The 24,879-nt window shown below is 38.6% G+C and overlaps 1 protein-coding gene and 1 pseudogene across 1 annotated transcript; one reads left to right on the top strand and one right to left on the bottom strand.

Annotated features, from left to right (window-relative positions):
• On the bottom strand, nucleotides 1-747 carry LOC134672340 (three-prime repair exonuclease 1-like; annotated as a pseudogene).
• A 552-nt stretch (nucleotides 748-1,299) lies between these two features.
• LOC134672251 (uncharacterized) lies at nucleotides 1,300-21,546 on the top strand. The gene is made up of 16 exons (XM_063530150.1): nucleotides 1,300-1,427; nucleotides 5,210-5,313; nucleotides 6,418-6,489; nucleotides 7,764-7,916; nucleotides 8,614-8,675; nucleotides 9,346-9,482; nucleotides 9,751-9,918; nucleotides 10,758-10,921; nucleotides 11,445-11,649; nucleotides 11,693-11,862; nucleotides 12,866-12,934; nucleotides 13,180-13,329; nucleotides 16,950-17,075; nucleotides 19,808-19,899; nucleotides 20,696-20,804; nucleotides 21,419-21,546. The coding sequence occupies exons 1-16, from the start codon at nucleotides 1,334-1,336 to the stop codon at nucleotides 21,494-21,496; spliced, it is 1,953 nt and encodes a 650-aa protein (XP_063386220.1). The 5' UTR covers nucleotides 1,300-1,333; the 3' UTR covers nucleotides 21,497-21,546.
• The last annotated feature ends 3,333 nt before the right edge of the window (nucleotides 21,547-24,879 follow it).

Below are 24,879 nucleotides of genomic sequence, written 5' to 3'. Positions count from 1 at the left end.
CTAGGCCAGATTTATGTCATCAGGAAAGCGAAGAAGATTGATTTCATCGTCTATCCAGTCCACGAATCTTTGACCAAGATCCACAGCAATCTCCAGCATCAGGATGCAGTCCACCTCTGCTTTATGCTCGTCTGCGGGCTCCCTGTTGAACACCCGCCGGTACACTGCCCCCAGTCCATATCGTTCGGTAGGCAAGTTTTCACTACCACCCCACGGATAAAGCCGGTCTATAGCACGGAGTCGGTTTGTATTTGGTTGTTCAATGCGTCGCCGTTTACGTGGAGTGGTTTCGTTCAATAATCTCATGTCCAATGTATTTTTAGCAGATAAGCTGCCCTCGTCCACTGACGTCGAATACCCTTGCATAATGCGCAACTAGGCATACAGGTTTCTTCAAATTTTTGAGAAAATTATCGATTATATCAAAACCAGTCCTGTCGAAGTGGCTTTCGTGTTCCAGGTCTTCGTTGGTTAAGCCACCCTTTCCATCGGAGCGCGCCACGTAAGTTATCTCCTTATCTACCTTGAAGCACAATAAAAGCTTGTGTTGAACCCTGGGTGTTGTCCGTGAGCGTGGAGTATCAAGAAGGTGCTGCCGTTTAACCGCTACCATGCACAATTCCGTTATTTCGTCTTCCTTAGGATTTCTACCGGTAGTCCCAAGGTCCAGAAATACGTATGTGGCAATCGGTGCCATGATTGCAAGTGATAACTAATGCAGTGGTCTTATCCTGATGCACTGCATTGATAAAGTTATCAGTTGATATCAATAAGAATAGTAATTTCGCTCTGCAGTATGCAATATCATATGCAGTATCAATAAATTGCTCTGATAATTAGCTAATTCTTGAGCTTAAGATAATATGTATGTAAACGAGTAGGTATTCGAAAGAGCTAGGCCTAATAGAATAAAAAACGGCCAAGTGCGAGTCGGACTCGCGCACGACGGGTTCCGTACCATTACGCAAAAAACGGCAAAAAAATCGCGTTTTTTGTATGTTGTATGGGAGTTCCACTTAAATATTTTATTTTGTTTTTAGTATTTGTTGTTATAGCGGCAACATAAATACATATTAATCTGTGAAAATTTCAACTGTCTATCACGGTTGACGGTTCATGAGATACAGTCTGGTGTTAGATAGAAAGACGGACAGCGGAGTTTTAGTAATAGGGTCAACTTTTACCCTTTGGGTACGGAACCCTAAAAAGCATATCTTGAGTTTGAGTTTGCATGGAAATAAAGGTGATTTCAGGGCCGCGCGTTACTAAATCTCAAGTCGTGGCCAATCTGATTTATCATTACTTTTCATTACTGCCAAAGTAAAACTTAACCATGGCCCATAAAAAGAAAATAGAATTGTTCATTAATGTTAACTGTGAAAGGGAGTTTCATTACATCCTGAAAAAACATAGGGATAGCCTTATTTGTAAGTACTTACTTGTCGCTGTAAGCTGCGAGATCGCCTGATGCATGATCGCCTTTTTACAAGCTTTTTAGGGTTCCGTACTAAAAAGGTACAAAAGGAACCCATGGTGCGACTCTGTCCGTCCGTGCGTCTGTCTGTCACATCGCTAAATATCTCGTGAACTACTTAAGCTATCGATTTGAAATTTGAAATAGCCATGAGCAACGCTAACCCGGACACATTGAAAGTGTTATTTTTTATTTTATTTTTAATAAGTATGAAAAATGCCCCATAGGGGGCAAAATTACAAAGTCAAGTAGTAAGGTAAATGTACGCTTCACCGAATGCTTAAGCCCTAAACTTACGTTTAATTTTTTTATTAGTTCTGATATTTTCTTACGAATATGTTCAATACTAAAATAGAAACATAGATAAATTTGTCCTCACTTAAACATACCTATAAATTACTGAAATGATTGGACGTGTATTAAAAACATTTTTAAAGTCATTTCTTCCAATTTCCTTGTTTGTACCGTTTACCGAACTAAGAAACGTGATTTGCACATTATACCGAATAGGGAGCACGCATTACCGAACTAGGAAATAATTGTATGAAAATATGATGTTGAGTGGTGCTCAAACTTCAGTAGTTCACTATTAAATCCCTACTATGCTTCGTTTTTTAGCATTATAAAGATGGTAAGCGATCTTGACGTGTCTTTTTTATTGAAAAATACTCTTGAAAAATAAGTCAGTAAGTAAGGTACGCAACAATTATAAAACATGTACGCATGTATTTAAAAAAATTTGGCTGTTTCATAAATTTTGGCTCGTCCATTTTCTATGGAAGGGTAAATTTTTTTTCACGATTTCGGAGTTGGTCCCATAGTAAAAGTTGCTCAGTATAATCCCAAAACCTCCCTGGGAATGGGAATGTAGTTAATTTTTAGCCACCCTGTATGGGAACCCCGGAATTTCATACCAAAAGATAAAAGTTTAAAAAATCACAATCGCCCACCACGACGAGAGGAATCTAAAAAAAATTTTTGGACATCTAGGTTCGGACCACCCTGTATAAAATATTATTGCTTCATTATTTTTATTATCCTATTCAGTTTTTTTGTCCACATTCCAAGACTATTATCAGGCGTCCAATAAGTATGTCTAAAGTTTGAAAAGCGCTGGCATTGAAATAATGGTCACAAAAAATAAACATATAAATATCGACCTAGCCGTTATCGTAATAAAGATTATATTCTCATGAACGTCGAATAGAAACATGGCCAACGCAAACATGAGTTCGGTAGCAGAGACCATGGGTACCATTTACCGAACGGCCGTTCGGTGAACGAAACATGGAAAATATGTGGAACCTATTTCGCGAACGGATTTTGAAAATAGTATTTAAATCGTAATCAATGTGGTATAACTACAAATCTATCATTAAATTTAATACTTGAATCCATTACAAAACCGTACATGTGTAAAGTTCTTGCTAATACTGACGTAAAATATCTAAAATTATTGTTTGATAATAGTCTTGCCAAAAACCTTATTTTGATGCCAAAAAGTCGTAAAACATGAACATTTCAAACGCAGTTTTATAATAATATATATAGGTTATTGTTGTTCGGCAATTGCTCATAAAATTACAAATACATTAAGTTATTTGTGAAATTAGGTAGTTAATCTAAATAGTTCGTAATCAACCAATTAAAAAAATAATTTCATAAACATACGCTTTCCCTGATTCCGGACGCTGTTCGATAATACCTTCCAATCAAATTGTCGGTGTACTCATCACCAAACTCACATTAAGCTTAATTTCTGATAATATGACTGCACTAAATTAATTAAATTGACTAAAATACACAAACTAATTAAGTAGTCACACTGAAAAACCATACTTTGAAACACAGAAATAAATTTAAAAGGTTTTATGACCTTAAGAAATATACGCAACTTCTTACCGATTTCTTTAAGGTTGCCCATACAAAGTGGCAATCGGCAGCAACGATCCGTTTCGATCAGTTGCCACGTCCCAACTGCGGGACAAATTGGCCGACTCTGAGGCATAGTGGAAGAGATAGGTATTTAACTCGTGGAAAAAAAATACGCAAGTAAATATCAGCTGTAAATAATCGACTTACAGCCTAAAATAGAAGAAATTCGGTAATACGGACGGATATTGAGCGTTCGGTGGAGCGTACTTTTACCTTAAGTATAGTTAGAAAGATCTCAAATTGTACATTTCAAAACATTTGCCTCGATTAATATAAAGTAAGTACCTACTTTGATTAGACTTAGATCCCTACCCTCCTAAGTACCGAGTTCCTTTAAAAAGAACAAATTAAAATCGAATTTCGAACTATAATGGAATAAAAAGAAGGTTCCAAATTCATAACTGCAAAAATGGAGGCTACTTAATATGACATAAAATTAAAAATAGGTGGCTCACTCCGCGATTTCATCGCTTTGCTACAGGTAGCTAAAATTACGTCCGTTCGACCCCAATTTTGGGGTTTGCTATGGCAAACCCCAAAATGCCCCACACACATAGCTAGGTGGCGACAGCGCCTCGCGTGGCGCTGTCGCCACCATATCTGTGCTGATCGTGACACACGCGTTTTGTTAGAGAGTGAGTCTTCTGTACCTAGTACTATTATTTATTCTGTGGTAGGTAGGTATAGACGAAATTCATCTGGCAAGTCTTCTTTTTGAGGTAGTACACCAGCGGTCTCCTGCGTATCTCTTTGAGAAACTTTCCTTCCGTAAGACGCGAGTAGCTCGACAATGTGGGTTGCAGTTGTTAACGCACCGTCACTGTTCGGCTGCATTCCGCGGAAGTTTCAGATATTTGGCAACAAAATGCTGGAACAATCTGTCTCCGCCTTTAAGGAACCTGAAAAGTGTGCATAGTTTCAAAGTTACGCTAAAAAAAGAGATATATGAACATCAGCAAAGACAGGAAAGTTTAAGATGTGATACTAGTTTTATCTAAGAAGAAGCCTTTTTTTTTTTTTTTTTTTTTTTTTTTTTTTTTTTTTTTTTTTTTTTTTTTTTTTTTTTTTTTTTTTTCACATACCTGTAGTTATGTCCCATGAGCCAACCATTTCTGCACTATTTTTTTAATTTGTTCGTCTTTTCCAAATAATTAATTTAGTGATATAGTTTGGTTTGTTTAAAGCTTTTACGACTAGAAGTTTTTAAGTTTTCTGCACAAAATGTACACGTGGATAGCTGTGTCATAGCACAAATATGGCCGTGCTGGTGTCGTGCCGTGTGACGTGGCCATGGCGTGGCGGCCAGCTGTCACTTGGCTGTCAGGCCTGTTCCAGATACGGCAATTGCCACAATGTTGAAGTTGTATATAATAGTTTTAGTTTCAATTTTATGTTTTAGGTATAGTTCTAGTTTTTAATTAGTTTAGTAAATCATAGCATAACCGCCTCGTCGTCGAACGGCGTACGCCTGGGTTACAACGGAAGAACAGCGCTGGCTTTGCCAGCAACATGCTGAGTTGTGACCCTTTTATGGCATTTTTCACTAAATGTTATACATTGTATATTTGTCAACATGTTTTTGTCATCTGTGTTTGTTTGTCATAAATAAATGTATTTCTATTCTATTCTAAAAAAAAAATTTCGTATGGAGATAGTTTGTGGCTCGGGAAAGGACAAGGCTAGTTTTTATTAATCATCATCATTGTCCAAACATAAGAAGGTGCGGGCAGAAGCCAGTAGGTATAATATAGACATACATTTTTACTTTTATCAAACAGTTAAACACAGTGACTTAAATAGGTGCAGAAATCTACAATGAATTCAGCGGATCATGTACGGCGCTGGACCATTTATTTACTAGAATCAAACTGGACTGGAGTGATGGCAAAATAATACTTCTCAAAGTAAGTATCGTATTACTCTGCCACCTTGAGGACACAGCTGAGCTACCGAGGCACCATTTAAGCCGATTTTATAGTGTTCCGTGCAAAACTTTGTTCATAGAACACTTAATATGACCAAAGACATATATAACTTCGTATAAGATGAATAAAGTGTAAGAAAAAAAAAATACTTCTCAAAGTAAGTATCGAAATACACTGCCACCTTAACAAGGACACAGCTGAGTTACCGAAGCACCATTTACACCGATTTTTTAGTATTCCGTGTAATACTTTGTTCACAGAACACTTAATATGACCAAAGACATATATAACTTCGTATAAGATGAATAAAGTGTAAGAAAAAAACGTGCCTCAGAAATCAAGAAAAACGTCATTCTCGGATAGATGGCGCACACGCCTTTGGCCTATGCCCGACTAGATGGCGTGACCACACCGTTTCATATTTAACAATTTTAACACATAGATATCAGGGAATGAACATGGGTCAAAATGATATAAAAATAATACTTCTCAAAGTTAGTATCGAAACACTGCCTTAAGAACACAGCTGAGCTACCGAGGCACCATTTACACCGATTTTTTAGTATTCCGTATAAAACTTTTTTCACAGAACACTTAATATGACTTATGGGATCACTTCGGTCTTGCAAATCAGTTAAATGCGTTTTTTTCAAATGTTTATTTCAAAGAACGGAAAAAAAGGAAGAGTACCTAGTATTACCTACCTATTCTTTGAAAGGTATTATGTTAAGGAGGTTGTAGAGGTAGATCGTCGGGTGACAAGCAAAACTCACTAAGTACTATCAAAAAATTAAAGTAACAATGCACTTTATTGCACTTGTAACACGGTTTATTGTCCAATAATTTCAATGGTGTTAGTTAGTGACTTTTGCTTGTCACCCGGCGAGATTTAGGTTCAAACATGTCTAAGGTTTAAAAGTTAAAACAAGTGAGATTCGTAATCTGTGTTACGCTATGAACAGTTGTTAACATTTCACTAGCTATTTTGTTTTGATAAATTGATAGGTTGTCAAAATGTTCTAAATTGGCAGAGTAAACAGACCCGGTGAAACATCAATTTGTATTTTGTTCGGTGTATTTCAGGTTCTAGCTGATGAAATCGAGACTTTCAAACGATTTAGAGAAAAAAGTGAGCCAATATATATTTTCATACATGTAAGTTAGCCTTATTGAAAGGCGTTATCTATCCTTTTCAGGATACTTTCTGCTGAACGAGACTGAGAAAGGTATAAATTAATTCCCTGTCCCTCTTAGTAGCAAGATAGCTGAAAGTATCTGGCAAAAGGTTGAAAGATGGTTAGATCTAAAAACCCCTTAAAATACCGACTAAAAAAAGTCTGTCGACTCTATTATTTGTACTATTTATCGTATTTTTGCGCGATATACTGAGACCTAATCCAAATTTGATATAGAAATAAAATACCAACTATATAATAAAATCAAGAAAGATTAAACAAATATTTGACATGAATGTAATGTGATTCCGTGACGTGAATCATATACTTACTTAACTAAAGTAATACCAGCGCTATTTAACTTTTTCCCATTTTATTTATGTAAGTAGATTTTTTTAAATACTTACTAAGTTGTGTGCAAACAAGCACAGGACACGCTTGTTGGTAAGCGGTCACCGTAGCCTATGGAAGCACCTCCAAGGCTGTTGACATGAGTGTTGTCGACACTTTAAAAACCTGTACATTCTATTTGAGGAACCCCATACAGAGAGGGCTTACCACGAACCACGTTCGACGTGTTGCCTCCCTGTCGCACTTGTAAATTAGTACGTAAGTGTGAAAGGGAGACAACACGTCGAACTACGTGTTTCGCGGTAGGCCCTCTGTAGTCCCTCGAGAAAACCTCGGCAGACGTCTTATTCCAGAGCTAGAGCATCCTCCGGGGGTAATTCCTTTTAGCGCCTGTAACCATGGTTACTAGTACAATTTGGCACCGGCTGTTAACCGGCTGGGTGGTTTAACCGGTTAACCCCGGGTTAGGACTTTCGAATGATTCTTGGAACATGGCGGATCTTGCTCCAGACATTATTTTTTATTTTTTGTTTAATGTATAATTTAGATAGCATATTATGCAGTGAAAAGCAAGTGTGACGGGTGCAGTTAATGAAGAATTCTTCTGGAAATACGAATAAGTAACCAATTCTTGGACATCATTCGGCGGTTCGTGGTCTCGGCCGCCATTACGCTTTGTACTGCTGCAGCTATCCTCCAGTGCATCGTGAAGGCCTATCACCGTACATCATGCGTTAATACTTTGTATTATGAAATATTTTACTTGTAATCTATTACTGTATTTTGGCAAAGGTCCATGAGGCTGCCACTTCTCCAATAAACAAACAAACCCCGGGTTAGTGGACTGGTGCAAGTGGCGCTTAAGGGTATCTGAAATCTTAACATAATTTTACTATTTCCCAGCTTAATAAAATAACGAAGCTTCTGCGAGGTGTAAACGCCATTAAGCTTGCAGAAATAGCCAAGAAAGAACTGGAATACCATAAGCGAGTCCAAGCGGGGGAAGAGGTAGACAGACAGACGTTTGACTTGGACGAAGCTACGCCTGAAGAATTGGTAAATTTTGATCTAAAGTTGGTCAAACCCAATTATCAGTAAATATGAACAAAAACAATCGGACTCGCCCACCGAGGGTTCCGGACTTTTTAGTATTTGTTGTTATAGCAGAAATACATCATGCGTGAAAATTTCAACTGTCTAGCTATCACGGTTCGTGAAATACAGCCTGGTGACAGACGGACGGACGGACGGACGGACAGCGGAGTCTTAGTAATAGGGTCCCGTTTTACCCTTTGGGTACGGAACCCTAAAAACTATACTCATCCTTTTCTTTTGGGTGCTACTACTATAGTGTAAGACAAAGATAGTACATATAATTCTCTCTGTCTATGTTTGAAATGAGACAGTCCTTTGACAGACTATATCTAAACAATAAAAAAAAAACACATGTTTGAAGTATTTTAAAGAGTGTGTTTATGGCAACACTGCTACCATGTTGTCGGGGATTCCCTATTCGTGATCAACCTCATTATTCTGCCATATCAGCGGCAGGTATTAAATATTGTTGATGTGCAACATTCTTTAACTGAGACTCTACCTGTCTAATAATAACAAAATGTTACATTTCTAAAAGTAAAATATCTGAGAGACCGAGCTTTGCGGATGTTAAAATCTGTCTGGTGACTCTCCAGCCCACGGTGTATAGGTAGGTACAAATTATTCGGATATATGTTTATCGTATTTTTTTGTTTAGGAATGGGAACAAGAGTTTATAAAAGAGCGCGAGAACGAGATGAAAGCGTATGAAGCAATAAGGTACTTAACTACTTTAACTTTTCATGCTACCTATCTAATAGGTATTCAATTACCGAGTGGGCTTAGTAACAGCAGAAAAATTTTCAAATTCGATGGATAGGGCGACATTCATTTATTACGTTATACGATTTGCCAGTTTTGACCCCCTCCCTCCCCTATGTAAGAAAAAATAAGAATAGGCTAACCCTATTCCCCCTATATTATCATATATTACGTAAGAATCTAATGGAAAACATGAGTACACGTTTGGTTTGGTCTAGCGCTGGGCCATCGTGTAGATGAACCATAATCATCGCATGGCCATCTCGCTGGACCAGCGCCGAGTCATCGTGTAAAGGAACCATCATCTAAGTCGGTCCCTCACTGCTGAGGATCGTGACTCCGCTTGCTTATTTTCTTGCTTGCCTATGGCAGCTCTCCACTTCTCCCTGTCGGTTGCTTTGTGGAAAGCATTACTTAGTATGATGTCCATTTGGTCACACCATCTCGTCCAGACTTGGTCTTCTAGACCGTGTGCCGTCCACCTTTGCCATCACCACAAGTCTCTGACGAAAGAGTCTGAAGAGTAAAGAAGCCATAAAAACTACTAATTTTTTTTAGCCTATAGGAGTGTCCCACTGCTGGGCAAAGGCAAAATTATACTTCCGATTAAATATCCGTTTATCCGCAGGTCTGTGCAACATGATTTACGAAAACGTCGCCGTGCGGAGCTGATGGTGCCGCATCTTAAGAACCTGAACTTCGTTCTTTTCTGGCCTCAGGCCAGGCATGCGCACTTCGAACTGTACGAGCGGTGGGACTTGAACAGTGAGATAGTTATTGTCGTGGCCTCCAACCCCCGTAGCGACCTGACGTAGACCGACTGACTGACATACATATTTGGAACGACGGCTGATCGGTGATCATGTGGTGCTTTCCATAGAAAACACAGCGCGGGAAGCTCCGACCCAGCACCCGCCTGGTCTAGCGTGAGTCATCCTATAGAGTTGCCTGAAGGTAGCAGGCTCTAACCTCGGCTCGTACATCAACGAAATATCACTACAATAGTCTCTCTAATACCTCTACTTCATTACAGATATCATAATGGTGGGCCGCGAAGAGCTAGAACTTGATGAGTACAAAGCCAGAGACATCCTGTATAACGGTGACGCGCCCATCAACGAAGCCTCCTTGTACGCCCTTGTCTCGGCCCCTGCTTTGGCCATCTGCTTCAGATGTCTGGACGATGATGTTAATTTTACTTGTCAGTATATAATCTAACAGAATTACGTAGACACCCTAGCCCCGTTTTATCTCCACGGCACTACTTCAAAAGCCGGCGCGGCAGCAGAAAAATTAAAAAATACCAAATAAGTATAGGGGTCTTGGCCCCGAATACAATTACGTACCTTTTGGCGTCAAGACCCTTGGCTCGTAGGGTCTGAACTGAACGTCTCTGCGCTAATTAAGTAATTATCTAAAAGAATAGCAGACGCCACTGGTGATCGTAGAGCTTCCTCGCACTAAGAATAAGTAATGCAAGGAAATGCTGCCAGCGTCTACGGCACTATTCCGCAGGGGAACGCTAAGACATACATTAATGAAGCTTTTATGAGTTTTATGTATGCCGTTTTCTTTGGTGACTAGCCGGCCTAGCCAAGGTTACAATCGCTATCGCTTCGACAACGAAAAGCATTATGTCTCTCTATCACTCTTCCATATTAGTGCGACAGTGACAGTTGCGTTTCGATCGCTACGGAGCGTAAGCGATCGGCATTTTGGCTACGCGGCCTGTGCCAAGTTCCATCTACAACCAAAACTAAGTGGAATCTCTTGGGAATTTCCCTATCTGTACCTATTCGCAAATTCCCATTCTTATTCCCATTCTCATTCCCATTCTCATTCCCCTGAATGAGAGTAGTATGACCCAATTCCGGACCCATTTTCCAAGAACCATAACTTTTATGACAGACATTTGCAAATGGTTTTGATGGTGTCTAAATGCAGTTTAGAATCCACTTTGGGAACAACATTAAATTAAGATACCTAAGAACTTAGTCTTCTTTAAACGCGTATTTTAATCCAATCTTTATCTTATACCAGCTTTAGTCCGCAAAATCCTCTATGAGTACATAGAACCACTGGACCCAGCCAAACCCATGAGCGACCAACCTATCCAAAAGACTGCTTTTAACCACTACAAATCCTACAGTCTGACGAGGGAACAGATATGGCAGAAGCGACGTGACGAGAGACATAAACAGAAGGTACTTGTTAAAGAGACGACTAAAATAAACAAGACCGAAGTGATCCCATAAGTGTTCCGTAAACAAAGTTTTGTACGGAACATTAAAAATGAGATGCAGATGTTTCAGCTGCTCCGATTTTTACTAGGTATCTACCAGTGGCGGCGCGTCCATAAAAGCCGGTTCCCACCGGCTTGCCTATTTTTGGACGTTTGAGCAGAGTTGTAAAGGAAATATGTAAGCCAAATTAGCCCTGGCTAGCCAATGGATATGTTTGACGCGCCGCCACTAATATCTACAGCAGTTAAATTTTACATAAAAAATATATAAGTATGTACCTATAAGCTCATCTTCAGAGCCGTATGTCAAATAGTTCTATTCTTCAATCAATCAATCATCATCTCATTTATATTGAGTATAAATAATTAATAAAAAATATACTTACTTACTTACTGCCATGGCGCAGCTGTTGCTGTGGTGGCAATAAAAATATATTCTACCGATATTAAAGATGCAGCATAAATGTACAGAAAACTTATTTTAGGAAGAAGCGTTAGAAAGGCGCGCTCGACGTTTGTCCGAAATGCAGCGGCTGGCGCGGCAGGCGATAGAACAAGTCCTGGAGTCCAGGAGACTCGCTAAAGAACAGGAGAAGTTGCGCTTGTTGAAGATCGGGGTAAGATCAACCATAATAGTTATGAAAGGCGCGCTCGACGTTTGTCCGAAATGCAGCGGCTGGCGCGGGACGCGATAGAACAAGTCCTGGAGTCCAGGAGACTCGCTAAAGAGCAGGAGAAGTTGCGCTTGTTGAAGATCGGGGTAAGATCAACCATAATAGTAATGAAAGGCGCCCTCGACGTTTGTCCGAAATTCAGCGGCTGGCGCGGCAGGCGATAGAACAAGTCCTGGAGTCCAGGAGACTCGCTAAAGAACAGGAGAAGTTGCGCTTGTTGAAGATCGGGGTAAGAAGATCAACCAGAGACATAGACTAGGAATCCTCTAGACCGAGTTTAGAGCCATTATTTCATGCAACCGATGATGCCAAAAATGCGGGGGTGCGCGGGACGAGGTGAGCGGAGTCCCGTGCCGTGATTGGTCCGTTCAAAGACACGGACGTCACACAAAGATACTTTCGACTCGAACATGGAGTAAAATTACCGTATGCGTGGCAGAGGGGCTAGCGCGATTATGCTCAGTCTGGAGGATGTTTTGTCTGTGACCAGAGAAGATCATAGTATTAGTTTAAAAAAATATATTCCAATCTAAATGTCTATAGTCTGGCTAAACCAAACTGCCAGTAAATAAGAACAACAAAAAGAAACCACTATATTACTATCCCTTTCTTTTGGGTACTATAGTACTAAGTACAGACTGTACAGTATGGTGACTGAACTAAATACAGTATGATTCTGTTTGTCTGTTTGAAATGAAATGAGTCGCTGCACGGCCATACTATACCTGCTGACAATATTTGAAAACAGAAAGCCTTTTGTTTGTATTATTTGTTCCATCATTCACTAATAGGCAACTAGCAAATATCAGCTATTTTATTAAGTATCAAAAAAGTAGGTACCTTAGTAGCTTAAAACACAGCAATAAAAACCTCTATAAATAAATAAATATTATAGGACATTCTTACACAGATTGACTAAGTCCCACAGTAAGCTCAAGAAGGCTTTTGTTGTGGGTACTCAGACAATGATATATATAACATATAAATACTTAAATACATAGAAAACACCCATGACTCAGGAACAAATATCTGTATCAACATACAAATAAATACCCTTACTGGGATTCGAACCCAGGACCATCGGCTTCGCAGGCAGGGTCACTACACACTAGGCCAGACCGGTCGTCAAACCTGTCTATAACCTGGGAAAAAGAAAACACAGACAGAGAACGCCGTTGAAAAATCTTCTCTGCGTTATAATTAAAATTAATATGAACCCGTTATGATTCTAGGACATAGATGGCCTTGAAAAACTGAAAGCGGAGCCTGACGATGAGGAAGTGGACATAGAAATACCGCAGGTACAGTCATCTTACTTACATATACATATCATGTTTTTTTTACCCAAATACGAGTGCTAAAAATATCTTTAGCAGCCTATTATGTGCCTTGTGGTCCACCGTACCTTAAGAACTATGGAGCCAATTTTGACGAATGATCTTTTTAATGACGCAGTTGATACTGAACTAATTTTTAACCGACTTTGAAAGATGAGGAGGTTTTTGTACGAAAATAACAAAACGTTGACACACTGCTTATATTTTAGGAGTTACCTGACGACGAGGAAGATTTGGACACGGATATAGTAGAGGATGAGAATGAATATTTTCCTCCACCGGGTTTATTGATACCCGGGTTTTACGCGCCACCCAATGACATAGCGAAGGCTAACGGCTTGCATATACTATTTCCTAAAGTAAGTATGTCAATGTGGTGAAGATTGTCTATAACTATGGGAAGATAATCTATTAGCTATTTTGTCGCTTGCGTTTGTTCTACGCACATAGTCACTAATAAAAGGTCGGTAGAGCAAGAGTGAAGATCTCCCTTTCAAATGTGTCTGAGCGACGTAAGTGCATATACAAAATATGAAATCTCTTGCCCCGAGCTTGCCCCCTATGACGGTCTTCCGTCTAGTGCCTATAGAGTATTTTAAGCGCTGGAGCGTCATGATCATTGGGTCCAGGCTGCTGTTCTAACGTTCAAATAAAGAACATTAAAGCATTTTTTTTCGTTTTGTTTACAATGAAATATAAAATGGATTTATGAAAGAAACCACCCCTGCTTACGAATATGAATGCAGGGGTGCCAATGTCAAGCTTTGCTGGCTATACGTCACCACACGGGATTATTAATATTATTATGCCATTTAGGGATCTTGCTAAATTGGAAATTCTATAGCGTAGGTATTAAACAACCAATTTAACTAGGACCCTAAATGGCGCAACAAACGGAGCGTCATGGTAAATAATTGTGACGTTCCATGGCAAAAGGTACCTTATGGCGGCTGGTGCTTACGTCGCATAGCGCCGCAATAATATTGGAGCGACGTTAATAATAGCGTAAGTGCCAACCGCCATAAGGTACCTTTACCCGTGGGACGTCACAATTACAGTTATCATAAAATATTACAAAAAAAAATATCATCACATTATAAATAGTATCACATATCACATAGGTACCTATCTTGATAAAAAACATTTCTTAATTTGGTTACCAATATGACCACCTTAGCATGTGTTTATTATAATGGAAATTTCTGTATTTTTTTTATATTGACGCAGAAACAAATCTGAAAGCGGAAGTGAGTAATTTAGTTTTACCATTGTCATATAATAAAAAAAAACCCTGACCTTGCAACTCATTTCGCTGAAGACTCGAAAGTCGAACAGAGATAACGTTATAATTGTCACTTATCGCCAGGATGCGCCATTTTATATTGGAACATTGAATGGGGCGTTTCCGGCTGATGTCAACTTTATCAGTTGTGAATGAGATCTGTAGGGACAAAGGGAATGTTTAAGGCCCGCTTGCATCATCCCTATATTTACAATTAAAAATCCATCCCTTTATGAAAAGTTGCCTAATCGCGTGAAAGACATAGCCAGTGTGTCGGAATTTCAGTCCCAACTAAAGCTTTAGTTGGGACTGGTAGGAAATACAATATATTGCTAGGAAATACAAAATATTGTATGGACGAATTCATGAGACCTTAAACTATGTATTGTTTGTTAGAATATCCCGTATTTAATAATGTACCTACTCTTGACGATCATAATATTTATTCTTATACCGGGTGTGGCCTGTAATATGAGCAAAAAATTAAACTGTAGGCTGAACTCCTCATACTGACCAACATTTGTTCAGCGACTTTTAAAAATAACTTGTGGTTTGATTGTTAATACACTTTAAAGTTTATTCTAAGACGCAATGTATTGCAAATTCTGTTATGTTTAAAGCGTGACAAGCAACGTCAATCACAATGATATGGCGTGGCGATGGCGTCCATTGAAGATAATATTTATTTTGTATGAAAAATAGGGAGTCTAATTACTTCATAATTTTTAAAAGTTGTTGAACTAAAGTGTCACCGTTTGAGGAGTACAATCTATGTTTTAATTATTTGCTCATGTTACAGGCCACACCCGGTATATTAACATAATAATTTATAATGCAATGTAATATTATGAAATAAATAAATATCATATCATATCATATAACCAGGGGTTAACCGATTAAACCGTTAACCCAGTATCAAATTGTGCTGGTAACCATGGTAACTCCAGGTTTAACCGGTGAACCCCTGGTTAGCAAGTGGCACTAAGCGTCAGGCGTCACTTTCACCATCTCACTAACCCGGGGTGAAGCGGTTAAACCGTAAGCCCAGTGTCAAATTGTACTGGTAACCTTGGTAACTCTAGATTTAACCGGTTAACCCCGGGTTAGTAAGTGGCACTAAGACCCACTTGCACCATTCCACTAACCCGGGGTTAACCGGTTAAACCTGGAGTTACCATGGTTACCAGTACAATTTGACACTGGGTTGACGGTTAAACCGCTTTACCCCGGGTTAGTTGGATGGTGCAAGTGGGCCTAAGGGTCGTGAGTGTACTAAAACTTAAAGGCAGGTATTTTGCCAACTCTGATCTTCAATGAACAGCAAAATTAATATGTTTGCTGCTTACCATCTACTTTATGTATTTACCGACACTTTTTTGCTATTGCGTGGAATGAATCGGATAAGTGCGAGTTTGACTCACCCACCGAGGGTTCCGTACTTTTTAGTATTTGTTGTTATGTATAGCGGCAACAGAAATACATCATCTGTGAAAATTTCAACTGTCTAGCTATCACGGTTCATGAGATACTTACAGCCTGGTGACAGATAGACAGACTGCAGTCTAAGTAATAGAGTACCTACCCTTTTGGTACGGAACCCTAAAAACTGAGATGACCGCTATGTTTTTATTTATGTAATTGGGCGGGAAAGTAATGACAAAGTGTGGGATTGTCATCATAAATGTCAAATTACAATGAAATATGACACCACACTTCATTGTATTAAAGTTGGTGCAGAGTTATCTTAGAACTCTATAGAGTCGGACCAAAAAAAAAGTCAGCAGCGGATTTGATAGCCCACGCAGTGCAAGTGTCATTTATACATCATAATTTCATAGAAGTTTGACGTTTAAAATAACACTTTCAATGCGTGGGCTTTCAAATCCGCTGCAGACTATTCTTGGTCTGACTCTAAAAATAACTGCGTTATTGCAACGTCACAGTTATACATATACAGGGTGATTCAGGAGACGTGAGCAGGACTAACACTGCGCATTTCGTAAATTATAAGCAACTGTTTCGTATCAGTATTAGTGAGGTTAACGTTAATTTTCTAGTCGTGTTGAAAAAAAAAGGTAATTAATTTATTTACCACATGCATGGTCACCCTAAAATTAGAATACTAAACTACCGATAATCTGTGTTAAATTGAATGTCAACATTGTCATCACGGTCTGGTTACTTTTGAAAACTCGTATCTCACTCAAGTTGACAGTTTATTTTCTTCGTAAGCAAAATGCTGTCATTACGGTTAAAGAGGTTTTATGTTTATTAATTAGGTCTTGTAGGGTGACCATTGTTCTAGAGAATTAAATTTGCCCTCACCAAAAAGTTAAGAAATAGGAAAAAGTGTGGTCGTTTTACCTAAATACGACGGTGATCGATCAATTATCACTTACTGAGTATGCAGGATTATTCCTGCTCACGTCTCATGAATCACCCTGTATACAATTTCCAAAATCCGAAAAGTTTCTAAAATGTTGGAAAAGTTCTCGGAAATGTTCATTTTGGAAATGGAACATTTTCCATGCGAAAATTTCGCAATTTCAGAATTTCCGACGGTACATCAGAGATCCTACCGCGAACCACGTTTGGCGTGTTGCCTCCCTGCCTCACTTACGTTCGAATTTACAAGTGCTACAGAGAGGCAACACGTCGAAGGTGGTTCACGGTAGACCCTTAGTAGTATATTTTCAGCTGGTGTTGGAGCGAGTGGAGCCAGAGCCGGAGTTCCTACCACCCCACGTGGTAGCCATGTTGGAAATTAGGAAGCGGTACAAAGCCATCGCCGCGCTGACTCCGAGGAGACAAGCTGTCATACACGTAACATCCAGACTTTTACACTATCCTAGGCTAGGGGTCGGCAATCCTATGTATATCTGGACGAGTTCAGGATATAATTCACCAGTTTTTGGAATCTCAAAGAGATGATGTTTTCAGGGGACTCGGGATACTTATACGCCCCAAACCTACTTACTTGCCGCTCCCGTATTGGCTTATACAGCCACGAAAAACGTCTCCCTACCTGACACTGCTTGTACTTATAGTCTGTAAACTCTGTAATAGACTCGAAGGCCGACGATAAAACCTACTTGACAATTGTATAATAAAACAGCTTTTAAAAGATAAGAAACTTATATTGTTCGTTTCAACTAAAATTAAAATTACATGATGGTCAAATTGCTATGGGATGACAGCCGTTTTCCAAGTTTTGTCACATTCAAATTAAATGAATAATGTGGCCAGTTTGAGACCTAACTTTTCTATACAAACTGTGTGTTAAAAATGAACTTATGTTTAATATTAGAGTCTGGCTACTGAAATTTTACACAAATGTTTGGAGGGAAATTCAAAAAATCTTAGGCTGGTCACACTTTGTGTAGTAGGAATAATAGTTTTGATACTAGAAAATATTTTTGATTTTCTATGCACACGTAAGGTACCTAAAGATATAAGTTAAATATACGTTGACGTGCACTCAAAGTCAGCTCACATAATTTCTACCACTATGTAAAGTACAGTCAACGATAAACACACATGTTAACACTTTCTCACTATATACCATTGTAACAAGGTGAAAAATGAAATGTAGTATAAATAAGACCTAGCTCGATAATACCGTAATATTAATCCATCACCAAAAAAATACATAAGTACTTTGCCAAATACGCTAAATGCTAAATATCAAAATATTTATAGAGCACCAACCTTCTAATTTGTTTACATTTGCTTAGGAGTTGTAAACATTGCAGTTTTTCGGTATACAACACTACACATCGACTTCGCACATTGTCGTAATTATTTACGAGCTTAAATAATAGTTTGCGAACCTCACTCAGTATAGACATTATTAGTATTATTTAAAATATTTCCCATATAAAACGCAAACAATTTGAATGAATGACAAATCGACAACTGACTTTTAGCTTTTTTTTAAAATCATAGACAATTGGTGATACAACAACGAAATATCTGTCAACAATTTTTGGCTAGCCAGACTCTATTGAACAACAATCAAGTATCGTTTTATAAGTTATCGTTACCTATCAATTTACATTTTAGTTAAAAGTTAAAGCAAGCCACATGATTTTGAAACGAAATTAGAGGCTCCGTTAAAATAAAAATACTGTCAACAAAACTTGACGACTACTAACATATGGTAGGTTATGTTATCTTAGTCTAGATTATAAATGTCTAGACGCTGTGATCAGCACAGCATCTGTGTTTTGTTATGATCCCTGTACTTTTCTTTATTACCTTCGTAACCAGTCAATGTGCGATCTCCGTTTTCATACAATTTATAAGCTTATTAAGCTCATATTTCACTAGGGAGGTTAATAGGCGATAAGTTTGTAACGATGTTAATCCCCATAATATAAGTCATATGTGACGTTCAGGTGACCTTAGAATATTTTTTAACGGTAATGGAACAGATGCAATGCAGAGACGATTGATTTTAGGGTTCCGTACCTCAAAAGGAAAAAACGGAACCCTTATAGGATCACTCGTGCGTCTGTCTGTCTGGCCGTCTGTCACAGCCTATTTTCTCGGAAACTACTGGACCAATTAAGTTGAAATTTGGTACCCATATGTAAATTAGTGACCCAAAGATGGTCATATTTTTTTATAATTTTAAAATACATAGGTTCGAAGTTATTTAAGAAAATAGCCAAAAAATTACGATTCCCCTTTATCTCCGAAACTAAAGGGTCTAAAATTTTGAAAAAAATACTCAAAATAGTTCTTTATCTATAGATGACAGGAAAACCTATTAGAAATGTGGAGTCAAGCGTGAGTCGGACTTATGTACGGAACCCTAGAAACGCGAGTCCTACTCGCACTTGACCGGTTTTTTTACGTTTTTTACTCATCAACAGTTTTTATATCTGCTGCGCAATTTTAATTATGAAAACAAAGTCGCCGAAGCTTAATTTGGCTGAAACTTGGCTTTGTTTAGGTAGTATGACTAATAAGTAGTATGATGCCGTGAAGTAGGAGTCGTCAGGGCGCGTAGCCAACGTGCCAATATTTAACGCTCCGTAGCGTATAGTCTCGGAGTAATTAACAATGGAGCCGCCATTAACAGGCGTTCCCCTCTGTCGAAAATAGGCGGCCAATGGTCAACCACATGTCAACCATATGTATGGACTGACGTTTATCTGACATGACGTACCTATACATTTGATGTGGCCCTCCCCCGCAAAAAACGGCAGACTATTTTGTACCGAAAATTTTAGACATGGCGTCTCCGTTGGTTATATCCTCTAAGCGTATAGTAGTCAATCTCTCTTTATTACACTTACACACATAGTGACAGGGCTATAACCGCAAAAATCGAAGTTCACAAATTGGGGGGATTTTTCTCTGTCACTCTAATTACGCCTTCATTGGAGTAAAAGAGAAAGATCCCCGCAATTTGCGAATTTCGGTTTTCGCGGTAGCCGCTCTGTAGGTACCTAAAGTTGCGTTACGTTCGTTACGGAGCGTTAAAGATTGCCCGTTGGCTACGCACCCAGATGTATATGAAATTCAATATCTTAACATTTGTGATCCAGATGGGCATATTCAAAGCTACGGGACCTTCGGATGCCGTGCACATAGCCTACAGCGTGGCGCAATATGACGAAATTAAAGAACAATTTGATGAGTAAGTTGTACAGTTAGCTGCATAGAAGTTTGTATGCAAAGGTGCTAAGCGAATAGTATTGTTGACTGTACAGTCACCCGCAATAATATGTTACTCTTTGAAGGCCGCAAAATATGTGACACGCTCTTATGGCTCTACAAATCGTATCAGATATTTTTGCGGCCTTTGTTGTGTAACATATTATTGCGGGTGACTGTACATGAACCATAGAGTAATATTAAGCAAAGAAAGAGTGGTAACTCCATAATTCAGTTTTCTTATCAAAACGCGCGTTAATTCGTATTCGACATCTAGCGTCATGTAGCGGAATTTATCAGTATCTACTGCTAGTTGACAATAGATGACCCTTGTCTCCAACGTCCACAATTTTTAGCGTTTCGTATAGGGTAAAAACGGGACCGTATTACTAAGACTCCGCTGTCCGTCTGTCCGTCTGTCCGTCTGTCTGTCTGTCTGTCTGTCTGTTTGTCTGTCTGTCTGTCTGTCTGTCTGTCTGTCACCAGGCTGTATCTCACGTAATAGCTAATATACAGTTGAAATTTTCACAGATGATGTATTTCTGTTGCCGGTATAACAACAAATACTAAAAAGTACGGAACCCTCGGTGGGTGAGTCTGACTTGCACTTATCCGGTTTTTTTTAACGTGACATCCCACGGGTGTAGGTACCATATGGCTGTTGGCGCTTACGACGCGTAGCAGCGTTTTCGTATTGGAGCGTTGTGAACAACAGCGTAAGCACCAGCCGCCATAAGGCACCTTCTCCCGTAGAACTTCACTAATAACCTTTTTTCCAGAGACTCAGTAATGATAGCCTTCATGCTGTCGATAAAGTCGGACCTGGCGCTGCTGGAGCTGATGGACCTGACCCCGGCCCATGTGAGCCGAGACGAGCACGCCGGCGAGGTAAACTTTAAGTAAATTGAATGAATGAATGAATGATTTTATTAACTTGAATACATATACAGCGCATGCACTTATATACTATATTCTGCCATTTGGCATGTGACACTTGGAAATGATATACATATTCAGAACAGAAAGCCCTAGCTATGCTTACACACACACAATTACGGACAAAATGCCAAAAAATATATACACTACATATATACCTTACTGTATGGGCGATAAGGTCGTGTTCACATATATTTGTCACTTTTTCCGTATCGATATTTAATAACTTGACTAATAATACGGTACGAATTGTCAGTTGACAATGTGAGTACCTACCCAAAAAGCTATCGTCTTGGGTCGTCCCATTCGTTTTTCGTCAAGTTCTTTTTATTTAATTTATTTAATTCTACATTCGTCACAATCGTCGGTGGCTTTCAATGTAGAATGAGTGACGAAAGCAGAATAGGACTAATTTAAGAACTTGACGCAAAACGAATGGGACGACCCAAGACGATACCCCCAAAAATACCGATACAATTTGAGAACCTTCATTTTCGAAATTTTGAAATATTTTTTAAGTTGTGCTTAGCACAGGTAAAATTATGTTACCTTATCTTTTTCTTTAGGTAGAGGCGACCCGATTATTCCCGGTATACTACTGCGATCCCAGAGAGTTCGAGGACTTTGAGCGGACAGGAAATTAATATAGATGTACCTTTTACTTCCTTTAAATATAAATAGATGTTAAACAAAAGATCCCTTATGATTTTGTTATTAAAAAACATAAGTTCCATTTGATTTTACGGTTCAACTAGCAGTGGCGGATTTGTCCTAAGGCACAGTAGGCCCGGGCCTAGGGCGGCAAAAATTCGCTGTTGATAACAAGAAATAACTCAAAATGTAGTTAGTATGATGGGTGCTGTGAAAGGGGCGGCTACAGGGCCTGGGGCCTAGAGCGGCAAAGACTGCAAATCCGCCACTGTCAACTAGCGTATATTTTAGTCACTAGCGCGGCATGTTTCGGAGGGCTTTTTAGAGGTCTCTATTTTTAAGCATTGACGTTACTTAACGTGTTAGTATGACTCCCGGCAGTTTAAATTAGACCATAAGTTCTTTATATACACAAGCTGTTAAGGACGCTCTTTTTGAAGACATCGATTACCGAAGGCCCAGCCGGCCTAGCCAAGGTAACAAGCGCTATCGCTTCGATAACGAAACGCTTTGTGTCTCTCTATCACTCTTTCATATTAGTGCGCCAGTGACAGTTGTGTTTCGATCGCTACGAAGCGTAAGCGATTGGCATGTTGGCTACGCGGCCTGGCCGCCTAGCCAAGGTTACAATCGCTATCGCTTCGACAACGAAAAGCATTATGTATCTCTATCACTCTTCCCCATGAGTGTGACAGTGACAGTTGCGTTTCGATCGCTACGGAGCGTTAGCGATTAGCATCTTGGCTACGCGGCCTGACTCTTCATATATCGTACTTTTGAAGACCAGACTTACTAGACCATGCTGTGAGACAGGCTTGAAAAACAATTTGACTATGGCTTTTATTACTTGAGAATACGGTACATAATTCAATGATTTTTCCAATGGTGGTTACGCGTGGTTAGGCAGAGCTATGAACCACAAGCAAGTTTTAAACACAGACCTACGATAATAAAGAAGACGGTTTGTATTGGTTTAATTACCGGTACAACGCGATAATAACAAAGCATCATTACTAGGTATATGAAATATATTAATATAGGGTCATTTGTACGTAGGTACGTATTTTAAGTCTAAAAACGCTCGACATGTTTCAATCCGTACCGAGGAGGTCATCAGGAGCTTGCGTTGACGGCGACTATGTCTTGAATATGTCTGTGTCTCACGGAAGTTTTGTTATTAAAGGTCATTATACTCGTATCTGGTGACCAGAGGGCTGGCAGCTACTTCGGCCAGAGACTAAAATCTGGCCAACCAGCGAGGTAACGCTGCCATTCTTCGGGCGCCATAACATAACGACTTGGGGAGCATTTTTTATTTATAAGCTGATCATGAGCTTTTAAGATTTTAAGTTTTATAATTACACATCGGTAACTCGTGGCATTTAGGTAGCACTTAAAAGATTTATTCTTAATTATTATTTGGGTTAATTAGTTAATAATATTAAACAAAGTTAAAAATTAATAAACAACACTAATTCCTATACGAGTCGAGAAAAAGAAACCACTAAAAAAGGGAATTAATTAAACAAATCTTTTAAGTGCTACCTGAATGCCACGAGTTACCGATGTGTATTTAACTATAATACATTTGGTTTCGATTTATTGTTTAGTTTATTTCACTGTTTTATTTCACCTGACCAGCAATATATGATCACGCGCCATGTTGCGGAATTTCACTGGAACTAATTTTTTCATACTATACTGAACTGCTGAGACGTCATGGCTGTCATTTTCTGTCGGTACAAAACAGTCTGCCGATTTTTGCGATGTTGTTTTTTGATTTTTGACTTTTGAGGAGGGGACGTCAAATGTTGTATCTCTTTTTTGTATTAGCTGTGTAAAATGTGTGTAATCTATTTTTCGGTTTATTTTATGTTTCTTTATTTTATTTTTTGTCTGTTACCTTCCGTGATTATTTCTCACTTGATGGTCTCATCGGAAGATCAGCGCTGGAAGTCGCCAGCAACATGCTGAGATGGGTCCATTTCGTGACATTTTATTTTTCACTGTTTTTTCTATGTATGTCTATTGTCTGAGTGTTTACGAATAAAAACTATTCTATTCTATTCTAAATGTATTGCTATTTCTACGTAACGTACAAATAGCCATGTCAGTCCATACAAAAGTTTGCACAATTGTGCAAGGTTTTCGGCAGAGGGGTAAGCTCATAAAGGCGACTCCAGTTATTAAATGCTCTAAGACTGAACTGTCACCCTAATACAATGAGAATAGCAGCGCCCTCTTGACAATGACCATTACTGGTCAGGCTATTGTCATTTTAGTTATGTCCCAAAGAAGACTAAAACATCATTGTTTTTTATCTATAAACAAATGTCAATCAATTCATGTTTTGGTTATGACATGTAGACATGCTCTATTGTTTACTATAAAAGTTTGAACACAACAGAACAAACAGCAACACTTAATTGTCCATCGGTGGACCTTTTATTATGCCATTTGTAATAAGGTTTACGAACTGTCAGTTAACAGTGTGGTGGTGCACTAATGAATGTACCTATTTAATATCGTTTTATATGATATCGAAGACTTATTCAGATATACAGGGTGGCCAAAAAATAAGTGCATTCCCATTGCCAGGGAGGTTTTGGGATTATACTGATCAACTTTTACTATGAGACCAAACCCGAAACCGCGAAAAAAAATTTCATACATTTTGGGCGGTCCATTTTTATGGGAGGGTAAATTTTTATCGCGATTTCGGGGTTGGCCCCATTGTAAAAGTTCCAAAACCTCCCTAGCAACGGGAATGCACTTACTTTATCTCTTTATTTAATATATCTTTTCAACTTTAAAACTATCAACTAACTATTTTAAGGTGCAGAAGGCTCAGAAAACGGATAGAAAAAAAAACACTCACATAGCTGTAAAATGCACTTTAAAAAATTACAGTAAATTATTGCACAAAAATTTGAAATTATTTTCATATTCTTGATATCAAAATTAATAATTATTATCAATTATTAATTTTGATATTATTCTTGATATAAAAATAATTTCTAAAAATGAGCAATAGTATACTAGCATATATGCTTTTGGGACACTTACATAAAAAAAAATCTAAAACTTGATATACGTGGTCCCGAGCACGCACATCCATCTCGCTCACGCTTACCCTCAGTAGCGAGAGAAGAACACAAACCTACTGGGCCTTAACATAATCATTTTTGTAATGGAACTTGTTTGATATTATATTTTAACCAAAACCTAAAAATTTGTACTATCTGCAGGTATGTGTATTATGTCCGCATTTTGTATTTATGTTTTCGGGAATAATTATGAATACCTAGATCTGAAATATTATCTACATTTGCTTACATATCGGGCAGTATGTACAACTAAAAACAAAAAAGAAATA

Source organism: Cydia fagiglandana, chromosome 16 (genome assembly GCF_963556715.1).
Source record: "Cydia fagiglandana chromosome 16, ilCydFagi1.1, whole genome shotgun sequence".
Lineage (NCBI taxonomy): Eukaryota > Metazoa > Arthropoda > Insecta > Lepidoptera > Tortricidae > Cydia > Cydia fagiglandana.
This window is presented reverse-complemented; position numbering and strand designations above follow the sequence as displayed.

Excerpts from the sequence above, each read along its gene's own strand:
- LOC134672251 (XM_063530150.1), top strand. The coding sequence starts at position 1,334 with ATGGCCCATAAAAAGAAAATAGAATTGTTCATTAATGTTAACTGTGAA. Across the intron at positions 5,314-6,417 it reads GCAAAATAATACTTCTCAAA|GTTCTAGCTGATGAAATCGA; the intron begins GTAAGTATCGTA and ends GGTGTATTTCAG. Across the intron at positions 8,676-9,345 it reads AAAGCGTATGAAGCAATAAG|GTCTGTGCAACATGATTTAC; the intron begins GTACTTAACTAC and ends GTTTATCCGCAG.